Below are 20,648 nucleotides of genomic sequence, written 5' to 3'. Positions count from 1 at the left end.
CTGCTGAAATGAATGTTTGATATTTCTCAAGGATCTAGACTTGCCATCTGTAAGCAACTCCAGTGGAAGATTTTCATCTTGTAGCCTGCCATGTGCAGTCACTCGCTGAAGGCCACCTGCACACAGCCTTCTACTCTGTATCGATCCTCCCCAGGGGCAAGGCTAGCTTCAGGAGTTAATATGTCTCTCCCTCTCTAGTCACTCGCTGGGTGACCAAGAAATGAAAAATCACTGATAATAGCACAGGGGAACTCTGACTAGGAAGGTAACTTTGGGGCAATTATTTTTTAAAAGATGATCGAGTTAAGTTGAACTTTCCTATACATTGATCTCTCATTTAGAAGGGGATTCTCCACCCTAGTACACCCAAATTGACTTTTGGTAATAGATACTTTATAATGCTTCCTTTACTATTACGAAATGAAAACTAGAGATAATGCCACCTCCCTACCCACTTAATTATTTTTCCCACTTATTTTTTTCTTTAAATCAGTATGCAGGACCAGAGGATGATGTAATGGTTACGTCACTGACTCCCACAGAGTCAACTACACTTCGAGTACCAAACCCAGCAACTTAAAACTTGTGTGTGTGTGTGCCCAAAATCCTGAGAGGAGACTGGAGGAGAAGGGATTGCAGTGTGGCCATCCCCCCTGGGGATGATTTCTTGCTCTTGCTCACGCTCTCTCTCTCTCTCTCTCCAGCAAGCACACATGCTCTATAGCGAAAATCTCTCTCAAAACAAACAAACAAACAAACAAACAAAAACAGTATGCCTTTAGTATAAAAGATAAATTAAAGAAAAGTAATTTCCAATAAAAACATCAGGTCAACAGGTGGTGTCATGGTTAAGGTGCTGGACTCCCACATGGCCAACCATGATTCAAGTCCTGGACCTGGTGGCTTGCTTTCTCACTTTCTGTCTCTTGCTCGCTCTCTCTCGCTCTCTCTCTCTCCCTCTTTATCTCTCTCTCTCTGGTGAGTGCCTATGCCCTATAGCAAAACTTAAAAAATAAATAACGATTTATTTCGGTGTATAAATGCTGAGGTGTGAGAATGTTAGGAGACGAAATCATCAGATGTTCGCAGAGATGTATTGCTACACTACAGTTGCTACAAACGCACACTCACCTGGGTGTGTTGCCTGGTGCTCAAAGACCATGGATAATGTCGTTGATGATGTGGTTTTCCAGCGATGGCCTACTCTTGATAAACTCCAAAGGAAACAAATTATGACTCAGTTTACCCACTTACTACCATCCTGGAAAATGCAAGGTATATACAACCATGGAAAGAAAATGCTTCCTTTTAGATGTAAAATGCAGATAAATTCAGGTTCGGAAATGATCAACCTGTTTGTACTTATAGGAGTGCCCACTGGCACCTTCAGAAGTCATGTAAGATACAAGACAATGCTTCCTGCGGGGGAAGGTTCCACACATTGCAGGATGTCTCACATCCCAGTCCCTGCCCACTAGTGCCACGGTCTCCACTGAGTCATGAGAAGCACCAACCCCCCCTGGATTTCCAAACCCCCTCCCCCAGGAGGAAGTACCATCTTGGTTTGCAGCACTCTCTGCTGGGTCTCCCCCACTGACTCAGATGATTAAGAGCTGACTCTAGACGTGAAACCAGAGACTGATACACCAGGAGGGAGCTAGAGCGTATCTCTAAATAGTTGGGCGTCTCATTTTCACCCACATGAGGGTGACTCGTGGGCACTCAGCTGGATAACCTAGGGTGAAAACCAAGGTCTCCCCTTCCGTGGTCTATTTCTTATTGAAATGAGAACGACACCCTTGAATGTGTCTCTCTCGCACATCAGATATTTCAAAAGTTGAATGGCTGATGACATTTTTCCAGGATGTTTGGGGTTAACACTCCTCACCACTGAGTTTTGATGCCAGTCTAGATCTTGCCCAGTGTCTCTGAAAGTCTGAATTCCTGCTCAGAAACAAATCAGAGGGTCTGAAAATATTGTAAGATCCTATATGTCCAAATGATGATTTCTTGGAGCACAAAATGTCTTATACAGTTAGTGGCTGATTGATTATCCAATGGCTCTCCCCAGACGATAGCAATCAGGATGACAGCCCGACCTTTTGAAATGAATAAGATCACAAATGTCCCTTAGACCAGGCACAGCAAGAGCCTCTCGTCCTGACTCGGGACAGCAAGGGGCTGGTCCATCTCAAGACCTAATGAAGACTTGGCCGTTTTCTTGTCACCCTTAGCAAACGAGCTTTGGTGGTTAACGGGGTATTTTTAAATTTAAATCAGCAGATCAAATATTATAGAGAGAATGTTCGATTACACAAACTCTACAATATTGGTTCTCCAAATTAAATATGCAATCAAATCACTTGTTTCAAAAGCATCACTTAGAAAATTTCTACTTATCAATCTTATACATTATCAGGGAGTGAAGTTGGATAGAACAAATAAGCTCATAGGATACAGAAATTACTGGATGAAGCTGTGGATTCTTCACTGAAGAGAAGTTAGTTGCCTCTTAATTCTTCCCTCACATGGCATTAAGAGAGCAACCTAGGGGCTTGCAGGTGGCATAGTGGTTAAGGTGCTGGACTCCCATGTGGTCGATTGCAATTCAAGTCCCAGACCTGGTGGTTTGGAACTCATACAGGTGTTTGTGTGTGTGTGTGTGTGTGCATGCCCAAAATCCCAGGAGGAGAATGGAGAAGGGATTGCTGCATGGCCATCCCCCTGGGGGAGGTGATTTCTTGCTTTCTGTCTCCTTTTCTCTCTCTGTCTCTCTGGCAAGCGCACAAGCCCTATAGCAAAAAATCTTAAATAAAAAAGGAGAGAGAGAGAGAAAACAACCTAATCCGTAGTGCAAACTTGACTTTCAGGAACCCTGAAAAGAACACAGAAGTCCTCCAAGTAGCCGCAAGAGACAACAGGACCTCACATGTGGTACTTACATACTCTATACTTTCCTCATGTAAGAGTCCTTCCTGTCTTCCCTCAGAACCATTTCCTCTTAATTTTAGACTCCCTCTAACAGTTTAAACATCAGGTACTGGAAGCAGCAATTTAGAAAAGAGGTGGTCTGGAGACTCGAGGTAAGGGCATGATGGCAGAGAAGGAACAATTGCAGCCTGACATCAGGAGGGAGATGGGAACCTGCATCATGAAATGGGGAGAAGAGAGCCGGCCTGGGGACACCAAACGAATAGCTGTCCGAGCCATTGAACATGGCCATCTCCATCGGACTGGACAATAGAGTAATTGATGTAAAAAGAAAAGAGTTAGGTTCGAGGTATTTTGCAGCACAGTAGCAGAATTCAATATTCTCCATAGACCCCTAGAGTGTCAGAGTCAGGAGATCCTTAAGAGAGAAGCAGGTGTAATGCTTTTATTTTACAAATAAGGACATTGAGTGTAAAGGCGGAGTTGACGAAGCCCAGCCCACCTGGGCCAGGGCTCCCTCCATATGGATGTCCTTCCGGAAGGTGCAAAGAAATTGCACACCACACTGAGGCGTGGCCTGTGTCCTTGCTTTTGACATCCGTTGGTGCTTCCTTGCATTGATCTCGCCCCCTTGGGAAGGAGAAGAACTCTCCCCTCATTATTCACAAAAGGGGGAATGGTGGCTCCCTGAGGTGTGATGAGAGAACCTCAGGGGTGGCCCTTAATGAAACTGGGTCTGAAGGTAAAGCCTTTGAGTTTCCTCCTGCATCCTCCCACATCCCGTTCCTGCTGCGTTCCCTCCACCTGGTTGCCCTACCTACTGGCCCCATACCCAGAATTCCCAGCACAAAATAGGAAATGCCACCTCCCAGAAATTTGCTGCATTCTCAATATCTTTGTAATTTCATCTCTAATTGCATTAAAGGTTTTTCAGATACAAGTGAGCACAAGTATTACCTGGGGAAATTGTTAAAAATGCAGATTCCTTGGACCAGCAGATGGCATAATGGTTACATCACTGGACTCCCATCTGACTGTCTGCAGTTTGAGTCCTGAACCTGGTGGCTTGAAACTCATACCTGGTGCATGTGTGCGCATACCCAAAATCCTTCAAAAATGATTCTGATAAGTGGGCCCTGAACTCATTTTAGAAAGTGCACAGCTTCTGTGTCCCTCTTCAGTTTCATCCCTTCTCTCATCCAAACACTTCCCTTCTCCTTAATACCTCACATCGTCTCTCTACTGCTCCCCACCTTCTTTATCCACTTAGTTCCTCCAAGATCTCTAAGCCCGCTGAGTGCGTGCCTCTCCTCTCTGCTCCTGTCCTTGTACATTTCCATGCCATCCAGCCTACCCCGATTTCCTGGCCTACTTCCCCCTGAGATCGTTTCTCTTCCTCATTCCTCACCCTCAGCACCCTGCCATGCACATGGGAGGACCTCTGAAAGGGTATGTTAAACTATCTGTTGCCTGTGCTGAACTTCTTCCTTAATAACTAACCATTTATTTATATATATTTTTTTTTGAGAGAGAGAGAGATTTTTGCTATATGGTGTGTGCACTCGCCAGAGAGACAGAAAGCAAGAAATCACACCCCAGAGGGGATGGCCACGCTGCAATCTCTTCTCCTTCAGTCTCCTCTTGGGATCTTGGGCATGCACACACACACACGTACCCAGTGTGAGTTTTCAGTTGCTGGGTCCAGGACTCGAACCACGGCCAACTACATGAGAATCCGGTGATGTAACCATTATGCCATCTGCTGGTCCTAATATATTTCTATTTTTTTTTAATCTCCCTCCCTAGATACAGTGCAGCATTTTCAGATTGTTTGAAGCACCACTGTCGAATGAAGAGCACCTTCTGTAAAACGTAAAAACTGAAACCGAAGACTATTACTACATTTAAAAAACCCTGGTTCCATTAAAGGGTTATGCAACTGGGTCATCGGGAAAGTCGTGATGCCTTTTTGCATAGAAAAACACATCATGACTTTTCCGATGACCCAATAATTAGGCCCAGGATCACTTGGGATATCTGACACCCCAGAGACACGCACAACGAATGGGAATTTTTCTAGATAAAGATCAGTTTCCAGCAGTTCAATAGAATTCCTTCTGATGGCCTTCCCAGGCATCCAGGTTGAAACCATTTTTGAAAGCGAGGTTAAAAGAGATGAGAATTGGCTTTGAATCGATTCATATATCTCGTGTTTCTCTTTGTTCTAAGACACCAGAGATTCCCACTTTTTTCTGCCTGAGATCCTTAACCACCAAGGGGTCACCTCATCTCCTGAAGGCCACCCTCTGCATTTGTCCCTTGCAGGTGTCTGCTATGCAGAGTTTGGAGTCCGGGTCCCCAAGACTACAGGATCCGCCTACACCTACAGTTACGTCACCGTGGGGGAGTTTGTGGCTTTTTTCATTGGCTGGAACCTGATCCTGGAGTACCTGATTGGCACCGCAGCCGGCGCCAGCGCTCTGAGCAGCATGTTTGACTCCCTGGCAAACCACACCATCAGCCGCTGGATGGTGAACAGCGTGGGAACCCTCAACGGCCTGGGTGAGACCAACATCCTCTTGTCCCGACACGCAAATTTACTGAGCCGAATAAATGAGTTCCCCCTTCAGCATGCAGTTGGGCAAAATACATCGAAGCTTTAATTCTGTCTTTTTTTTTTTTTTTGCAAAGTAATTTTTCCTCTGTGAATTTTTCCATCCTAAGGAAATTATTCCAATTTCAGTGAAAGTATTATAGAAAGAGATGTCCATCACGGCCTTATTTATAGAAATTGGTTTAAGATGGCCTAAATCCTTTACAGTGGGCAAATGATTCAGTGAATTGTGAACACATATTAGGTAGCTGGCGATTAGAGGATGAGAAGAGAGACTTTTAATAGCGTGGAATATGTTTTACTGTGATGAGTTATTTTAAAGCACACAAAAACCAGGCATGCACGTGTCAATAACTACATGACAAGAAAACCAATGTAAGAAAAAGAACCGTAAGGAACTTCTGCAGTGCTTTCATCAAAAGATTTTTTTCAAATTTTCGTAACTATGCATTAATTTTCAAATGAAAAAAATGTAAAGGAGCCAAGTGGCTCTGGTCTAGCAGGGGTCAAGGAGAAGCAGCATGACGGTGCGTGCTGACAGCCGAGTCTCTGACAAATACGACACCTCGTGCTCGGTCCAGCTGGCCGCCCCACTGCAGCTGAGGTCTTCACCTCCCACATGGGGAACAACAGCTGAGGACATTGGCCTCGTCTCCCAAGGAACGAGTCTGTGGCTGTCATTTGACTTCGGTGCCCCTATTCCAGAAACGCTGATAAAATGCTGAGCACCCAGATACCATGACGAGAGCAAAAGTTATCAGTAAAGGGACCAGCAGTTAGCGTAATGGCTGTGTCGCTGGACTCCCACGTAGTCGACCGTGGTTCAAGTCCCGGACCCGGTGGCTTAAACTCACGCCAGGCACGTGTGCCTGCGTGCCCAAGATCCCGAGAGGAGAATGGAGGAGAAGGGATTGCAGCGTGGCCATCCCCCCCTGGGGGGTGATTTCCTGCTTTCTGTCTCTCTGTCTCTCTCTGTCTGTCCGGCGAGCGCACGTGCCCTATAGCAAAAACCTCTCAAAAAAAAAAAAAAAAAAAAAAAAACAAGTATCAGTGAAGACAAAGGGTAGACTGATCCCATGGAATTGCGGGCCTGACGGGGTCCTCCAGAATCAGGTGGTCCATGTCCTTCTCTTTACAGAAGAGGGCCAGGGAGATGCCAAACCTGCCCAGGGTCACAGAGCTGGCCACTGGCAAGACACAGCAGAAATTCTGGACCCCTGGAGACCGAGGCAGTGCCTTCTCCACTCCATAGAGGGCAGAAGTTCACTGGCCGACGTGCTCACTGGTCATCTTCTCTCGGCAACCACATACACACGAATGGAGAGAAAACTTCTCTTATCATTTTTCAAGACACGGATTCTTAAATTTGATAATAAGAAAAGGTTATTGGAATGAAATGAAAACTTTATGAACTATAAAATTCACAATAATGAAAAGAAAACCATTTTCAGATAACATGTTAGACCTGTCTGTCTGACTTCAAATGACCCATGCCCAGGTTCCACAGGCTCCATGGTGATTGTCACCTCACGTGTCCCAGCTGGGGACAGGGTATCAGGTCAGGTTACCTCTCTACCAAACCTGCCCATTTGCAGAGACACCTGTATCTGCTGTGGACCACGGGCTAGGCACACATGGGCATGTGCACACACACACATACACACATAAGTGCCCTCTCTCCCCTTGTGGACCACGGGCTAGGCACACATGGGCATGTACACACACACACACACACACACACACACACACAAGTGCCCTCTCTCCCTTTGTGAACCATGGGCTAGGCACACATGGGCATGTACGTACACACACACACACACACACGAGTTCCCTCTTTCCCCTTATGAACCACGGGCTAGGCACACATGGGCACGTGTATACACACACACACAGAGTGCTCTCTCTCTCCTTATGGACCACCGGTTAGGCACGCATGGGCACGTCTAGACACACACACACACACACACACACATCTGCTGCACTCCCTCCCCTCAGTGCTGAACATGGAGCGTGGATTCCCCGGGGTGGGACCAGGAGTCTTCGTGGTGCTCTCTGCTCTGCAGACACTAAGTCACGTCTTTCTCCTCCAGGGAAGGGAGAAGAGTCGTACCCAGACCTCCTGGCCCTGGTGATCGCGGTCGTTGTGACCGTCATTGTCGCCCTAGGGGTGAAGAACTCTGTGGGCTTCAACAACGTCCTCAACGTGCTGAACCTGGCCGTGTGGGTGTTCATCATGATCGCAGGCCTCTTCTTCATCAACGGGAAGTACTGGGCCGAGGGCCAGTTCCTGCCCCATGGCTGGTCAGGGGTGAGTCCATCCCCCGCCTACGCTGGTAGCCCACTGCCGGCCGCCTTGCGAGCAGCCTAAGACGTAGGTCCTCAGAGGAGGCTGCTCTGCTCCGTAATCAGCCGCCACCTTTCTCATCACCTCTCATCTACATCACACTGAGCCGAGATGTCCTGACGAGGTGGTTCTTTCTTCACAAGGCCCTGTTGTCCTACACAGATAACAATAATAGAGTCAGTGTTTGGGCCACTTGTGGCATGCCTGTACTGTGCTAAGAAGTTTGCATGTATGCGCTCATTTAATTATCCTGATAATCTTGTGAGGAAGATATTTACATTCCAGCCCTTGTTTTTTTAAGGTTTTTGCCATAGGGTGCATGCACTCACCAGAGAGAGACAGATAGAGAGAGGGAAAGTGAAAAATCCCCTGGGGGGAGGGCAAGGCCACCCCTCAATCCCTTTCTTTCCTTCTCCTCTCAGGATTTTGGGAGTGCACACCCATGCCCCCAGCATGAGTTTTAAGCCACCAGGTCTAGGACTTGAACCACAGTGGGTCATATGGGAGTTCAGGGACATAGCCATTACATGACCTGCTGGTCCCAGAAAGAACATTTTTACAATCCAATCCCAACATTTGACCTTAGAAGGTGACTCCTGGGGGGCAAGGACAGTGGAGTCCAGTGGGGTGCTGGTCATAAACCCCATTCCAGATGTGTGGTTCATGGTGGAAAGGTCTCCTAGTGTGGGCTGGGGCTGAAGAGTGAGCTAAACCACATAGATACTGTCAGATCTCAGCCCATGACCTGGGTGGGGTGGTTCTGCTGAAGGGAAGTGGGAAGGCCAGAGTGGCAAATGCTTTTTGCCAACGAGAAGTTCCGAGTTGCTCCCAGTTGTGCGTTCTACTGTGACTGGAAACCCTTACCTTCTCTACCTTCCGGTACAATTCACCAGCCCATCGCTTTCTTTTTAATGATAGAACCTATGTCAGAGAATTCCTGGCTGGCAGGGGGCTTAGAGGATAGTGGTCCTGTCCCCTCTTAGGTGAACGGCTGAGGCCCCGAGAGGCAAGTCCACCTGGTGGCAGAAAGCAAGTTCAGGACTACACTGCTGTGCTTTCACTGTTGTGCTCGGAGATGTCCAAAAATCAGAAATGTCACCGGGAAGAGGGGATCAGCAGGTGGTATGGTGTTTAAGGCTCTGGAGTCCCACATGGCCAACCACAGTTCAAGTCCCAGCTCTGGCAGCATGAAAATCACACCAGGCAATTGTGTGTGCCCAAAATACCAAGAAAATGGAGGAGAAGGGATTACAGCATGGCCATCCCCCCTGGAGGTGATTTCTCACTTACCTTCTCTCTGTCTCTTTCTGGTGAGTACACGTGCCCTATGGCAAAAACCTAATTAAAAAAAAAATATCTCTCGGAGAACACTTGAAAAAACTTCTGTTTATTCTGAACCATGTCAAGCTGTTCAATGCAGAAAAGCAAGCAAGAAAGCAACGCAGGCCAAGATTTCTAGACTTCTGCTTATCTGTAAGAATTCCACAGAAACGCAAAGTTCATCCCTCCTCTTTGAAATGAATAAATACCAAAACTGGTTAAAACCAGAAAAAGACACAATAAAGCACTGCTGACCCCATTCTGGATACCCAAGTCTGTATTTTCTTATGGTACAAATTGTTCCTTTCCTATCATATAAGAAAAACAACAAAGTGCAAGCGTGAAAAGAATGTTTTTCCGGAACAGATTTGCATTTTCATTGTAGCACATGAAAACGTTCTCATCACTTTCTTAACAATGTAAGTTATTTGGTCACGGGATCACTACACGACTTCTCCGTCAGTTAATTGCTGTCCTTCCGCATTTCCCCATCAATTGGTAGGACCAATTGCATCAAGTGTTTGCAAAAATGAACAAAATCTCAGGGAATGAACAAAATCAAGTGTTTTCAAAAATGAACAAAATCTCGGGTACTGTTAGGTGCACATGGTTATGGTTAGCGATAGTTCTGCTGATGGGAGGAAAAAGCTCCTATCTTTCAACTACCTGTCAGGGGCTGGCTTTGGGTCTATAAATATTATCTCACTCTCAAAAGAAAAATATAAAACAGGTACTGTTATCCCCATCAAACAGCACCTGCTTTAAAGTTTTATGGCGATAAGAAAACTGTTATCTCTGTAAAAATGGAGAAATCAAGACCCAGAGTAACTTTCCTGACCTCACCTAGCCAGTCAGCACCAGGGCTGAAGTTCCTGCCCAGGTCCATGTGTCTCCAAAGCCCTGTGTACCATGGGAGTGCCTTGTATATGGGACTCCTCCCTTCTGAGTTTACTCTTAAAGGAAAAAAAAAATGGGGGCCAGCAGGTGGTGTGGTGGTTAAGATGCTGGACTCTCACATGGCCAACCACAGTTTGAATCCCGGACCTGGCAGCTTGCTTTCTCATTTTCCCATTCTGTCCCTGTCTAGCCAAATTAAAATAAATAAATAAAGTCAAATAAAATAATTCTATAAATAAATAAATAAATAAATCCTGGAAGCCTCTGATCTTTAAGGGAAAAAAGGAAAGAAGAAAGAAGAAAGAAAGAAAAAGAAAGAAGAAAGAAAAAGAAAGAAAAAAGAAAGAGAGAGAGAAAGAAAAGAGAGAGAAAGAAAAGAAAGAAAGAAAGAAAGAAAAAAAGAAAGAAAGAAAGAAAGAAAGAAAGAAAGAAAGAAAGAAAGAAAGAAAGAAAGAAAGAAAGAAAGAGAAAGAAAGGAAGGAAGGAAGGAAGGAAGGAAGGAAGAAAGAAAGAAGAAAGAAAGAGAAAAGTTTCTTTATTTTATTCATGAACGAGATCAATGTACACACGCCACCAAGAGAAGAAGCACCCTCGACAGTTCCCAGCGATGGCCTTCCCCAGCTCCCCGGCCCTTCAGTCTAGGTTCCCATGTGAAGACGGGGATGGTCCGTGTCTCCGTGTAAATGCCTTTGCTCATTCTGCCGAGAGAAGTGACCCTAGCTTCCCTTTCGCCTTGTGCATCATCCCGTGGTCTTGAATCTCTTTTGGAGTCTTCTCTTCCCTTCTCAGGGGCTACAAAAGCTTCCTCAAATAGCCCACCTCATCAAGGAAGGGGCAGGTCCAGCCGGAGGGGCTCCCAGTTCGTATCCTGGGTTCTCATCAGCGTTTGTAACAAGAGACCATCAGAAGCCAGGCATCACATAGGAGGGTGCGTTTCCTAGACATTTCCCGGCTTTGTGACAGAATCCTGTATATACACTTCTCATCTCATCTTCACACCGGGCCTGCAGGATAAATACGAGGAAGGAGCCGATATTTACAGAGCTGAAAGCTTTGAGGGTCGCGGGCACAGGTGGACTGATGCTGCTACTTAGCCAGGACCACTCAGAAGGCCCGGATCCATTTCCGGGGTTCGTTTCCTGCCCACCGAAGTAGCTGGATACGGCGGCACCTGCCTGGTAGTGCAGGGCCCTTGGGGGACTGAGGCAGGAGGATCATGACATAGCAAGACCCTGTCTCAAACAAAAACACAAGCGACATTAAGGTCACAGATCTGGATCATGAAGTAACAGAGCTGAAGCGTGACCCCATTCCTGGACGAGCCCCAGCCCAGGCTCCCCAACCCCGAGTCAGGAGCCGTCGGTGTCTTTCCACTCTCGTGCCCACTGTCCTCGCACCATCCCCAGCCTACTCCCTTGTCCTAGGCCACCAAACCAGCTTCAGAAAGAGTGGATTTTCCGGAGCAAATCTATCATTGCTGAAGGAAACGCAAGTGTCGGTCCTGGTCCCAGTGTCGCTGAGCACAAAGGCACCTGTGGGAGAGGGTGCTGATCATCCTCTCTGTCGTCTGGCCTAGAATCTCTGCATAGCACCCCCTCCCTCCTGATGGGGCCTGGACCTATTCTTTCCCAACTTTGATTTCAGGTCACTTTCTCAGCCCGGCAAAGTCACTTTGAAGTCAATGTGACTGTTTAAAGTCTGGCACGCTATCTCACGAGCGTGTCGCCCGCCAAGGTAACAAATATTCCCGCATAAAAACACATGTGGCAGCTGCGTGAACTCGTCCTTCCTGAGGGAAACCCTGATCCCCCTTGACTAGCGGACTCGTTCCAATCCACTTTATCCTTCGCTCTACTAGGACGGAGTGGAGGAAACCATCGCACGGGGTAATTTGGAAGAGTACCACCACATGGCTTTAAACAGGGTTCATGAACAGTCTGTCCTCTGCTGGGGTCCCCTCAGAAGCCCACCCTGCCCTGCTCTAACCACTTCCTTCCAAAGAAAATAGCTGAAGGGACCGTTGACTCACTTACAGGTTCTGGGTCAAATGCTTCTTTGGTCCTGAAGAGTTTAAGAACAACAAACATTTTTTTCCTATATCAAGTAACTCTGGCCCTCAGCTGACCCCCTGCTTCCACCCGCAATTTCTCAGTCCCTGGGCATGGTTGGACGTGTGCTCCTTTATATTATTTGTTCTTGATGCTATCTTATGCTTTTTCTTTAACCAAATAAGACACTCGACCAGCACAGATTGCTCCCGGGAGAACGGCCCATAGCAAGCATTTGTGAGGAATTCTGACAACCTCCACACAAAGGAAAGCTTGCTCTCCCTGTCCCCCACATCGGAATCCATTTGCTGGAGCCGTCAGTGCATTCCGCTGTCTGCCGTGGACAGGCTCTACATGGGCTGGGGTGCGGGTGGGGAGTGGCTGTTCAGGGGGTTCGCCTCATTGCTGTGGGAAAGAACTACACGAAGGTACTTAAGTTACCTCCTAGGCATCTGGCAGGTCGGTTGAGGCAGAATGCTGGAGGGCCGCCTCATCCTGATGTTTCTCAAATAGCAGCAAGGGGGTGGGGGGCAGCTTTTAGAGGCCCTGCACAGAGTATCAGGCCACTGACGGCATTGCTCTTGACGACAAATTAAGCAGCAATGGGGGCCCCTGCTGCTTCCCAGTGCGAGGCTCCATCAAGGACCTGACCCCTCTGGGTCTCCTGGCTGAGCGTGACACCAGGTTGCCCTTAGAAAACCATTTCAGCTATGTCATCCAATTAAAAAGCCAATTCTATTTTTTTATTATGTGAAACACTAAAAGGAAGAGTTAAGGGAGGGATCGGCAGGTGGCGTTGTGGTTGAGGCGCTGGACTTCCACATGGTCAACATGGCGGTTCAAATCCTGGACTTGGCAGCTTGAAATTCACGCCAGGCATGTGTGCATGTATGCTCAAAATCCCAAGAGGAGAATAGAGGAGAAGGGATTGCAGTGTGGACTTCCTCCACCCTGGGACATGATTTTTCACTTTCCTTCTCATTGTCTCTCACTGTCTCTCTCAGAAGAGCACATGTGCCCTACAGCAAAAACCTAAAAAATAAAATAAAGAGTTAGGATAAAGTACCCATGGGTGTCCAGAAACACACACAGACACATAACAAGCACCCACACATATACCCACATTTCACCCACCCGGTTTTTTCACCCCTAGGTGCCATAAACATTCTATTATGCAAGGGAAAGTATCTTAGTCATAAATTCCAGTGGCCACATCTGAAATCTGGACAGTGATATGGAAAACTGCGTGGTGGCTGTTTAGACAGAAACACACCCATGTGCAGGCCTTTCATGGTCTTTTTGCATTCATCAATCAGGGACCATTGCTTGTGGGGAAGAAAAACTCAGTCAAAGTAATTTGAGTAAAAAGGTGGCCTTTTGCCTGATTCTGTTCTCTTCTCCTGGGTAACCTGCTTATCTGCGCTATGTCTCGTTGGACAGGGTATCCACCTCCATCTTCCAGACCCACTCTCCTTTTTCGCTGTTCTGTGCCAGAAGGTCCCCTCTCTAGTTGCTTCTTGTTGGGTCTAGCCAGTGGGAGATATTATCAGGAGGAAATCAGATGATACGGGAGCAAGCCAGCTATTCCTTCCACTCTCCCTCCCAGCCTGGACACTGATTGTGACCTCATAAAGACAGCTGCTTCTGCGTGGCCCCTGATCCCCATCTCCAGCTCTCACTGGGCTCCACCCCTCACCTCCGAGATGACAACAACTTCTCATGGTTGCTAGTCTTTGATGCCTTGCCTTCCATCTTGCTTCCGTAACTCTGCCTACCCCACACTTGTCCAACTGGTCTACAGTCCCCTCATCAAAATAATTTCACTGGAAACATTTGATGCTGTTCCTGCCTAATGCAGTAGAACCCCCAGATGTCCGGCCTTCCACTTGCTCGATGTCTCTTCAACTACAGTTGTCCTCCAGTTCTACATGTGCAAAGTCGGGCTCACAGACATCCTGTTTGCAAGCTTATTCTGGTTCTTTCCAACTTGACCATCATTTAATTTTCTGGCATCTACTCGTTACCAATAATCACCACCCATTCTTCCATCATTTAGAAAATAATAACGTTTGTGTATTTTTTTAATTGCCAAAATGTGCCTGTACTCCCCAAAGAGACAAAATGAAAAGGAGAAAGTCCTCCCCCCCATGGGGCACGGTCATGCCACAATCCCTTCTCCTCCATTTTTCTATCCTTTTGGGACTTAGGGCACATATACACATGCACCCAGAATGTTTTCCACGCTGCTGGGCCAGGATTTGGATCACAATGGGACATGTGGGCTCCAGCTCCCTTAACCACTGGCTAGGAGGCTGGCCCAACATTTGGGTGGTACAAGCAGTGTATGCATTTATTAGTCTTCAGGTTGTTACTGCAGTCGAGTTGCACACCCCAGGAAATCAAGCTCGTAACAGTATCATCGTAACATCACCAAGCACAGTGCCTGGTACATGACAGCACTTAGTACACATGCATCAAGGCTAAAAGAAGAAAAAGTGGAGATACTGAGTGGAAGAGAAGGAGAGGCCCAAGGGGGAAAGTGAGGGAAGGAGGAGTTCGTACCCTTGGGTTGCATCTGCTGTAGAAAAACGCACAATAGTAATAATTATACTGATGGTAAGAGCTGACCCTAGAACACCTACTGTGTTCTAGGAGTGAAGTTTACTAGACTATTCTACTTAGCTCTGGGGACAACCCTATGAGCTAGGTACTATTATCATCTCCACTGAAATGATGAAGAAACTTGGGCTCCAAGAGATTGGGAATTTGTTCTAGATCACCAAGCCCATATGTGGCAGAATCAGTGTAGGTCCGACAGTCTACACAGTCAGCCCCTCTAACCAGATCCACCCTGGGCATGGCTCTCCAGTTCCCTCTGGAGCCTATGGTGTGCCTCTACTCCAAGTGCTACACTGCTAATGCTCCGGATACTCAAAAGTGCCGCCCGTGTCTTCCACTGAGTCTTCCCTTCTTCACGTTAATCATCCCCAGGCCCTACTTCTCCACATGGAGAGGCTCACAGACTTCCTACTTCTCTGGTTGTCATGCCTGGTCACTGTATGACCTACAAGGGGCATGTGTGTACACGTACACATGTGTATAATGTAGGTGTATGAGCATCTCTGTGTGTGTCTGTGCTTGGGAGCATCTGTGTGTATATGTGTGTGTGTCTATGTGTATATGTGCATGTATCTCTGCATGTGTGTGGAAGGGATGAAAGATGTTAAAGGAAGAGAAGCAGAATCTGTTTTCTGGTAGCTGCTTTAAAGTGAGGCGCTCCTGATCAGGAAAGCTCCCCACCTGCAGTGTTGGCATCTGTTCATCCTTGAAGACCAGTAGTATGTTTCTAGACGAGGAAAAACAAGCACACCTCCAAGCCTGCGAACCTCTGTGTATGATGAGGTGAGATCCGTTTTCTCTCCTTGTCTGTAGGCCGAAGACACTTTCCATGCCCTCAAATGAAAGATTTGGCTGGAGAAAGTAGTTTTCTCTCTGTCCCATGAAGTAGCTCTGTAGAGATGGAACTGCTTGTGTTCGAGAAGTTCTTCCCCCGGCTTATTAGGCGTTCTTAAGTTTTTGATGCCCTGGACTCCTTGACGCCTCTGGACTTCTTATAAAAATACAGTTTTTTTTTTATTTAATTTATTTCTTCCATCTACAGCCCAGTCCCAGCCACAGGCAGCAGGATCATGGGCATACACCCAACGTGCCCACGTGTTTGGGAGGCCTGGGAAGCAAATCCAGGACCTCTCCCTGTGGCTTCAGTATACAGCAGAGTATCCCATTGTCACCATGCCACCAAAGCTATGGGAATTGTGTTTTTAAACAAATACCCTAATTACATAGGAATCCAAAAGAAATCAATCGTATTGAAACACAGTTATAGATTTTGTATTGTGATAGAATAACAATGTACTGCTTTATCAGTGTTTTAAATATTAATGTCTCTAGCTGGGAATTATCATAAATTGGAAGTAGCAAGTAGCATAAGCAATATTCCACGTCCCTGCAGCAGCTCTCAGATGAGAGCTGAAAATACCTGACTGCTAATGTTGACAAAGTCGCAGGTACTACTAGTTTGTCACCACATTCACTATTGAAAGGAATGCTAAAACTCAGTTAAAAGTTAGTGAAAATAGGGCCAAGCAGTGGCATGGTTGTTAAGACTACTTGATCCCACACGTTTAACTATGTGGTTTGAGTCCTAGACCTGGTGGCTTGAAAAACATGTTGGGCACGTGTGTGCATGCCCAAAATCCTGAGAAGAGAATAGAGGATAGGGGATTGCAGTATAGCCATTCCCTCCGTGGGGTGATTTTTGACTTTTCCTGTCTGTCTCTTCCAAAGGTAACATGCTTCCATTTGAACACACTCCTCAGTAGAGTCACTGAGCTTAATTCACAAAGTCCCAACCACCCGCGGAGCCACGTAGGCTCCTGGCAAATAGACATCCAGCAGATGTGACCAAATGCCACCTCCCCAGCTATTCTCTGACCTCCTGCCCGATGCCCCACTAGTTATTTAAGCCCCCCAAAGGAGTAAAATATCAAAATCTGTCTCCACCTTGTCTTCCCATTGAAGATCATTGAATATCGGAAAAAGTGACCATAGAGATGTTGTATCAAGAGCACCAATGATCATTTGGGCAGACGATTTTTGTACATAATTTCTGTCCCCTACGTGAAATGCACAAAGTGCCCATCCCACATCTCTGGGACAGTCAAAAATCTCTCCCTACATTTCCAAACATCCCCTGGTGATAGTCACAGAGCGCAGAGCTGTGGCTGAGAAATGTTGGATGAAAACAAAAGCACAGAGAGGTTGATAAATTCCCTAAGGCATAGAGACAGCCACCTAGTGATGTATTTATACCCCACTCATGGCCAAAAAGGAACTGAATGTGTTCAGCTTTTCTTCAGGCATAATCTTTTTTATTTATGTTACACACAAGGGAACTGCCCAGGGTCACAGAGAAAGCAGAGATCAGAACTTGGGCGTTTAGCACCAGTTCCACGGTGTCACCCCTCTGCCGGGCAGCCATGTCCACGGGGCACTGGACTATTGAGGGAATCACATTTGAAGCCCTGGTGCTGCCCTGACCTTCCGAGTCTGACGGGTGCCCTTGCCCTCGCAGGTGCTGCAAGGAGCAGCCACGTGTTTCTATGCCTTCATTGGCTTTGACATCATCGCCACCACTGGAGAGGAAGCCAAGAACCCCAACACGTCCATCCCTTATGCCATCACCGCCTCCCTGGTCATCTGCCTAACAGCGTATGTGTCTGTAAGTACCAAGTGCCAACGGGACCCTCCTCGTGGGCCGTGTATACTGGAGCTTAAACTGTGGCTCTGGGACTGCCCTTCCTCTCTGTCAGGAAGCCATGATTTCCTTGAGCCTTCTTGATGCCTGTGTCCTGTGCCCCATGGAGCTCCACACACCAGAGTCAGGAAGAAAATCAGAGCTCCGAACTGAAGAGGAGAAGACACCCAGGCCTTCACTTCTGTCTCCCGAGTCTTCGTCCCCACCCTCGCTATGCACAGGCTCTTGGTGTCCACGGCTGCCCCAGGGGATAGTGTGCAGGGAGTGGGCGGCCATCCAAGGAACTCAGGTCATAGGCTGGCAGTAACGGGTAGGCGTGCAAGCAGAGGCATTGTGGGCCTCTGTGCACATTCCTCAATGCTCTTCTGTCTTCTGGGAGCTTCCCGGCAGCAAAGAGGCGAGGCTCTCCGCAGAGTGGGGAAAGAGAATACATTGTCCTCCAGAGGGTCCCTTCCCCTTAGATCTGAAGAGGGAGATACAGTGTTTCTCAGCTGTAGCTCCCTCTTACACCAGCTCAAACTCATTCCTTGGGTTTCCCTACCTAGAGAGGTCCTCAGAGTGAAGCCTCAGCCCTGTCTTCTCAGGGTCACACCTCCAAGGCCACACATTAATGCTTCATGTCTGGTCCCCATCCGAGAGTTTCTGTCACAGAAGTAGTGCAACCACATCCAACATCCCCTCAACTCCTGGTGGTGGAGAGGACCAACAAGCCCTCGGGTGTGTGGTCACACAGAGGCTGCCAGGTCTTGTGGGTCCCACTCACTTGAGTCACCACAATTAGGAAACAGCCACCAGCTGGGTGTAACCCTACTGTCTCTCTCTCCCCAAAACTGTCTTTAACAACTACCTAAGGAAGCCAGACCAATGGATGGCTAAGACAAGCTGCAGAACAGGGCAGTCCTGGAAGTTGAAGAACACAGAGCCGTCTGGGGTGGTGAATAGACATTCAGTTGCCCACCCAGATGTTTACAGATGAGTCAACTCTGACTCCCCTCCATGCACACACAGACAGTGGCTTCGCCCTATTCACATCTTACTATCCCTGTGAGGAAGGTGTTGAGGGAGGGGTGGTGAAGTAGAGGGAGTGGGAGAAATATTCCATCCGCATTTCCCCTTCTATTCCTCCCTCATATCACCCCACCCTGGAGCCATGTGGGCTCCTGGCAGATGGACATCCAGCAGATGGGACTAAATACCACCTTTCCAGCTATTCTCTGACCTCCTACCTCATGCCCCACTAGGTCATTCAAGCCCCTCCAAAGGAGGAGAATATCAAAGTCTGCCTCTACCTTTGTCCTCCCATTGAAGATAATGGAATATCTGTAAAGGGGACCACAGAGATGAAATATCAGGAACACTTACGTGTGAGCCTCGAAGCTCACACACCAGTCAAGAATCAGTTGATTCCTCCGAATAGCACGTTATAGACCACAGAGCACCTCTGTGTATCTATAACCTTTACCCATCTGGATCTAACGTGGCCAGGAGACAACGTGAGCTGCTGGGAGCATCAGTCCCATCTACCTCTGGCCCACCCCAACCTCCCCTCAAAGGAGTGGGCTTTAACCATGCCTCAGCAGCTGTGTGGTCTTGTGCTGGAGAGCAGGCAACCCCTCTACCACATGAGAAGAGCCAGATTGGTGGGTGGTAAATCCCCTGTGCTCCCTCGTGCCCATGGCTTCACTGCAGACTCGGGACTCCTGAGGAATAGGCAAAAAAGTGGTCTACACATGACACCTCCTTCTTGGTCTTTGAACTCCCTTCTTGATGTCAGGATTGGCTTTCACAAGCCTGCAGGAGCCCCGTATCTGGCCGTGTGACCAACGGTTCCACTCTGGGTCAACTCTGGAGGGAGGGGTTCTATGGCTGGTCTCTGACACATGGAAGGAGGTAGATCCATGAGTCCCCAGGCAAGGAATTCCCAGTTAAGCAAAGATACCATGGTCTCAGAGCCCCAGGGCAAGACTAGATTCTATCTTGATGTCATAATTTCCTTATTGGCTTGCCTGGTTCCCCAAACTAAGATAGAGAGAGAAGATGGAAATATGAGTCCTCGTTCAGGTTCTATTAGTTAATTGACTATAGCCTCCTAAGCACTTATCTTTGGAGCTTTGATCTCTGATGTTTGAGTGAGAGAGAATAGAGGTAAAACCATGTGGGCTCCAGAAAATGTAAAAGGAATGAGAGTCTTGTCCATGTGGGCAACATTCGCATGGTCACCACCAGGTCCTAGCTGCAGCTCTTCCATCTGATAATATCTACCCTCCTTTAAACTGTCAGTAGCTCCGACTAAATGAGGCTGAATACCTGCAACCTACCCCTTGGATATGAAACACCCACAAAGAGTTAGAAGAGAATACCTGGTCCAGTCCACCAAATTCACACGTGTAGAGAAAATATATTGGCCAAGAGATGCTGAGGCCAAATGACCGTTCTGGAATGAAGTCACATGCCAGGAAGTGACAGATCTAAGCTGCCATGCAAGCCTCTACCTCCAGGTCCAGGGTTCTCTCCCCTCCCACAGGGCATCCATTCCCTCCTGACCCCCCACGCCCCCAGCTATATCTTCTCTTGCTTTAACAGGTGAGCATGATCTTAACTCTGATGGTGCCGTATTATGCCATCGACACGGAGTCGCCACTCATGGAGATGTTTGTGGCTCATGGGTTCTACGCTGCAAAATTCGTAGTAGCCATCGGGTCAGTGGCAGGACTGACGGTCAGCTTGCTGGGCTCCCTCTTCCCAATGCCGAGGGTCATTTATGCCATGGCTGGTGACGGCCTCCTTTTCAGGTAACTGTCATGCTCTGTGAAACATATTCTGCCCCACCATGCCTCTCCAGGAAGAATGTCACCCCTGCCAGCCTGAGTGTAATTTCCATGTGAATGCCTTTCACACAGACTGTGGAGGTTGTCCTATAATCTAGCAGAGAATTGGCGAAGAGTCCAGGCCCCGAAGAAGCCCTTAGTTTATCTCCCTCGATCTGATCTAGGGCAGACTACGTCCGCCCAGCTGCCCTCCTCCCTCCTGTGTGACACTGCTGCTCCTTGGTGAAGATGGTGAGTGCTAAATTGCTATACTGGGTGTCCTCCAGGAGGGACAGCCCATCGTGGGACAGCTCGGGCCTGCCCTCACATTGAAGCCTGGCTACCGCTCCTCTCTCCACAGCCACTCTGC

General features: G+C 47.7%; 1 protein-coding gene across 1 annotated transcript in view; it reads left to right on the top strand.

Moving 5' to 3' along the window:
- The window catches only part of SLC7A14 (solute carrier family 7 member 14), a 51,825-nt gene that overhangs the window by 15,462 nt on the left and 15,715 nt on the right, over nt 1-20,648 (top strand). Inside the window, exons 2-5 of the mRNA XM_027766423.1 lie at nt 5,257-5,493; nt 7,636-7,853; nt 17,289-17,435; nt 20,055-20,263. Coding sequence (XP_027622224.1) covers nt 5,257-5,493; nt 7,636-7,853; nt 17,289-17,435; nt 20,055-20,263 — 811 coding nt within the window. The remainder of the gene's footprint in view (nt 1-5,256; nt 5,494-7,635; nt 7,854-17,288; nt 17,436-20,054; nt 20,264-20,648) is intronic.

Source organism: Tupaia chinensis, unplaced genomic scaffold (genome assembly GCF_000334495.1).
Source record: "Tupaia chinensis unplaced genomic scaffold, TupChi_1.0 Scaffold143333_1, whole genome shotgun sequence".
Taxonomy (NCBI): Eukaryota; Metazoa; Chordata; class Mammalia; order Scandentia; family Tupaiidae; genus Tupaia; species Tupaia belangeri.
The sequence above is the reverse complement of the archived record's forward strand: the minus strand, read 5'-3'. Positions and strand labels throughout refer to the sequence as shown.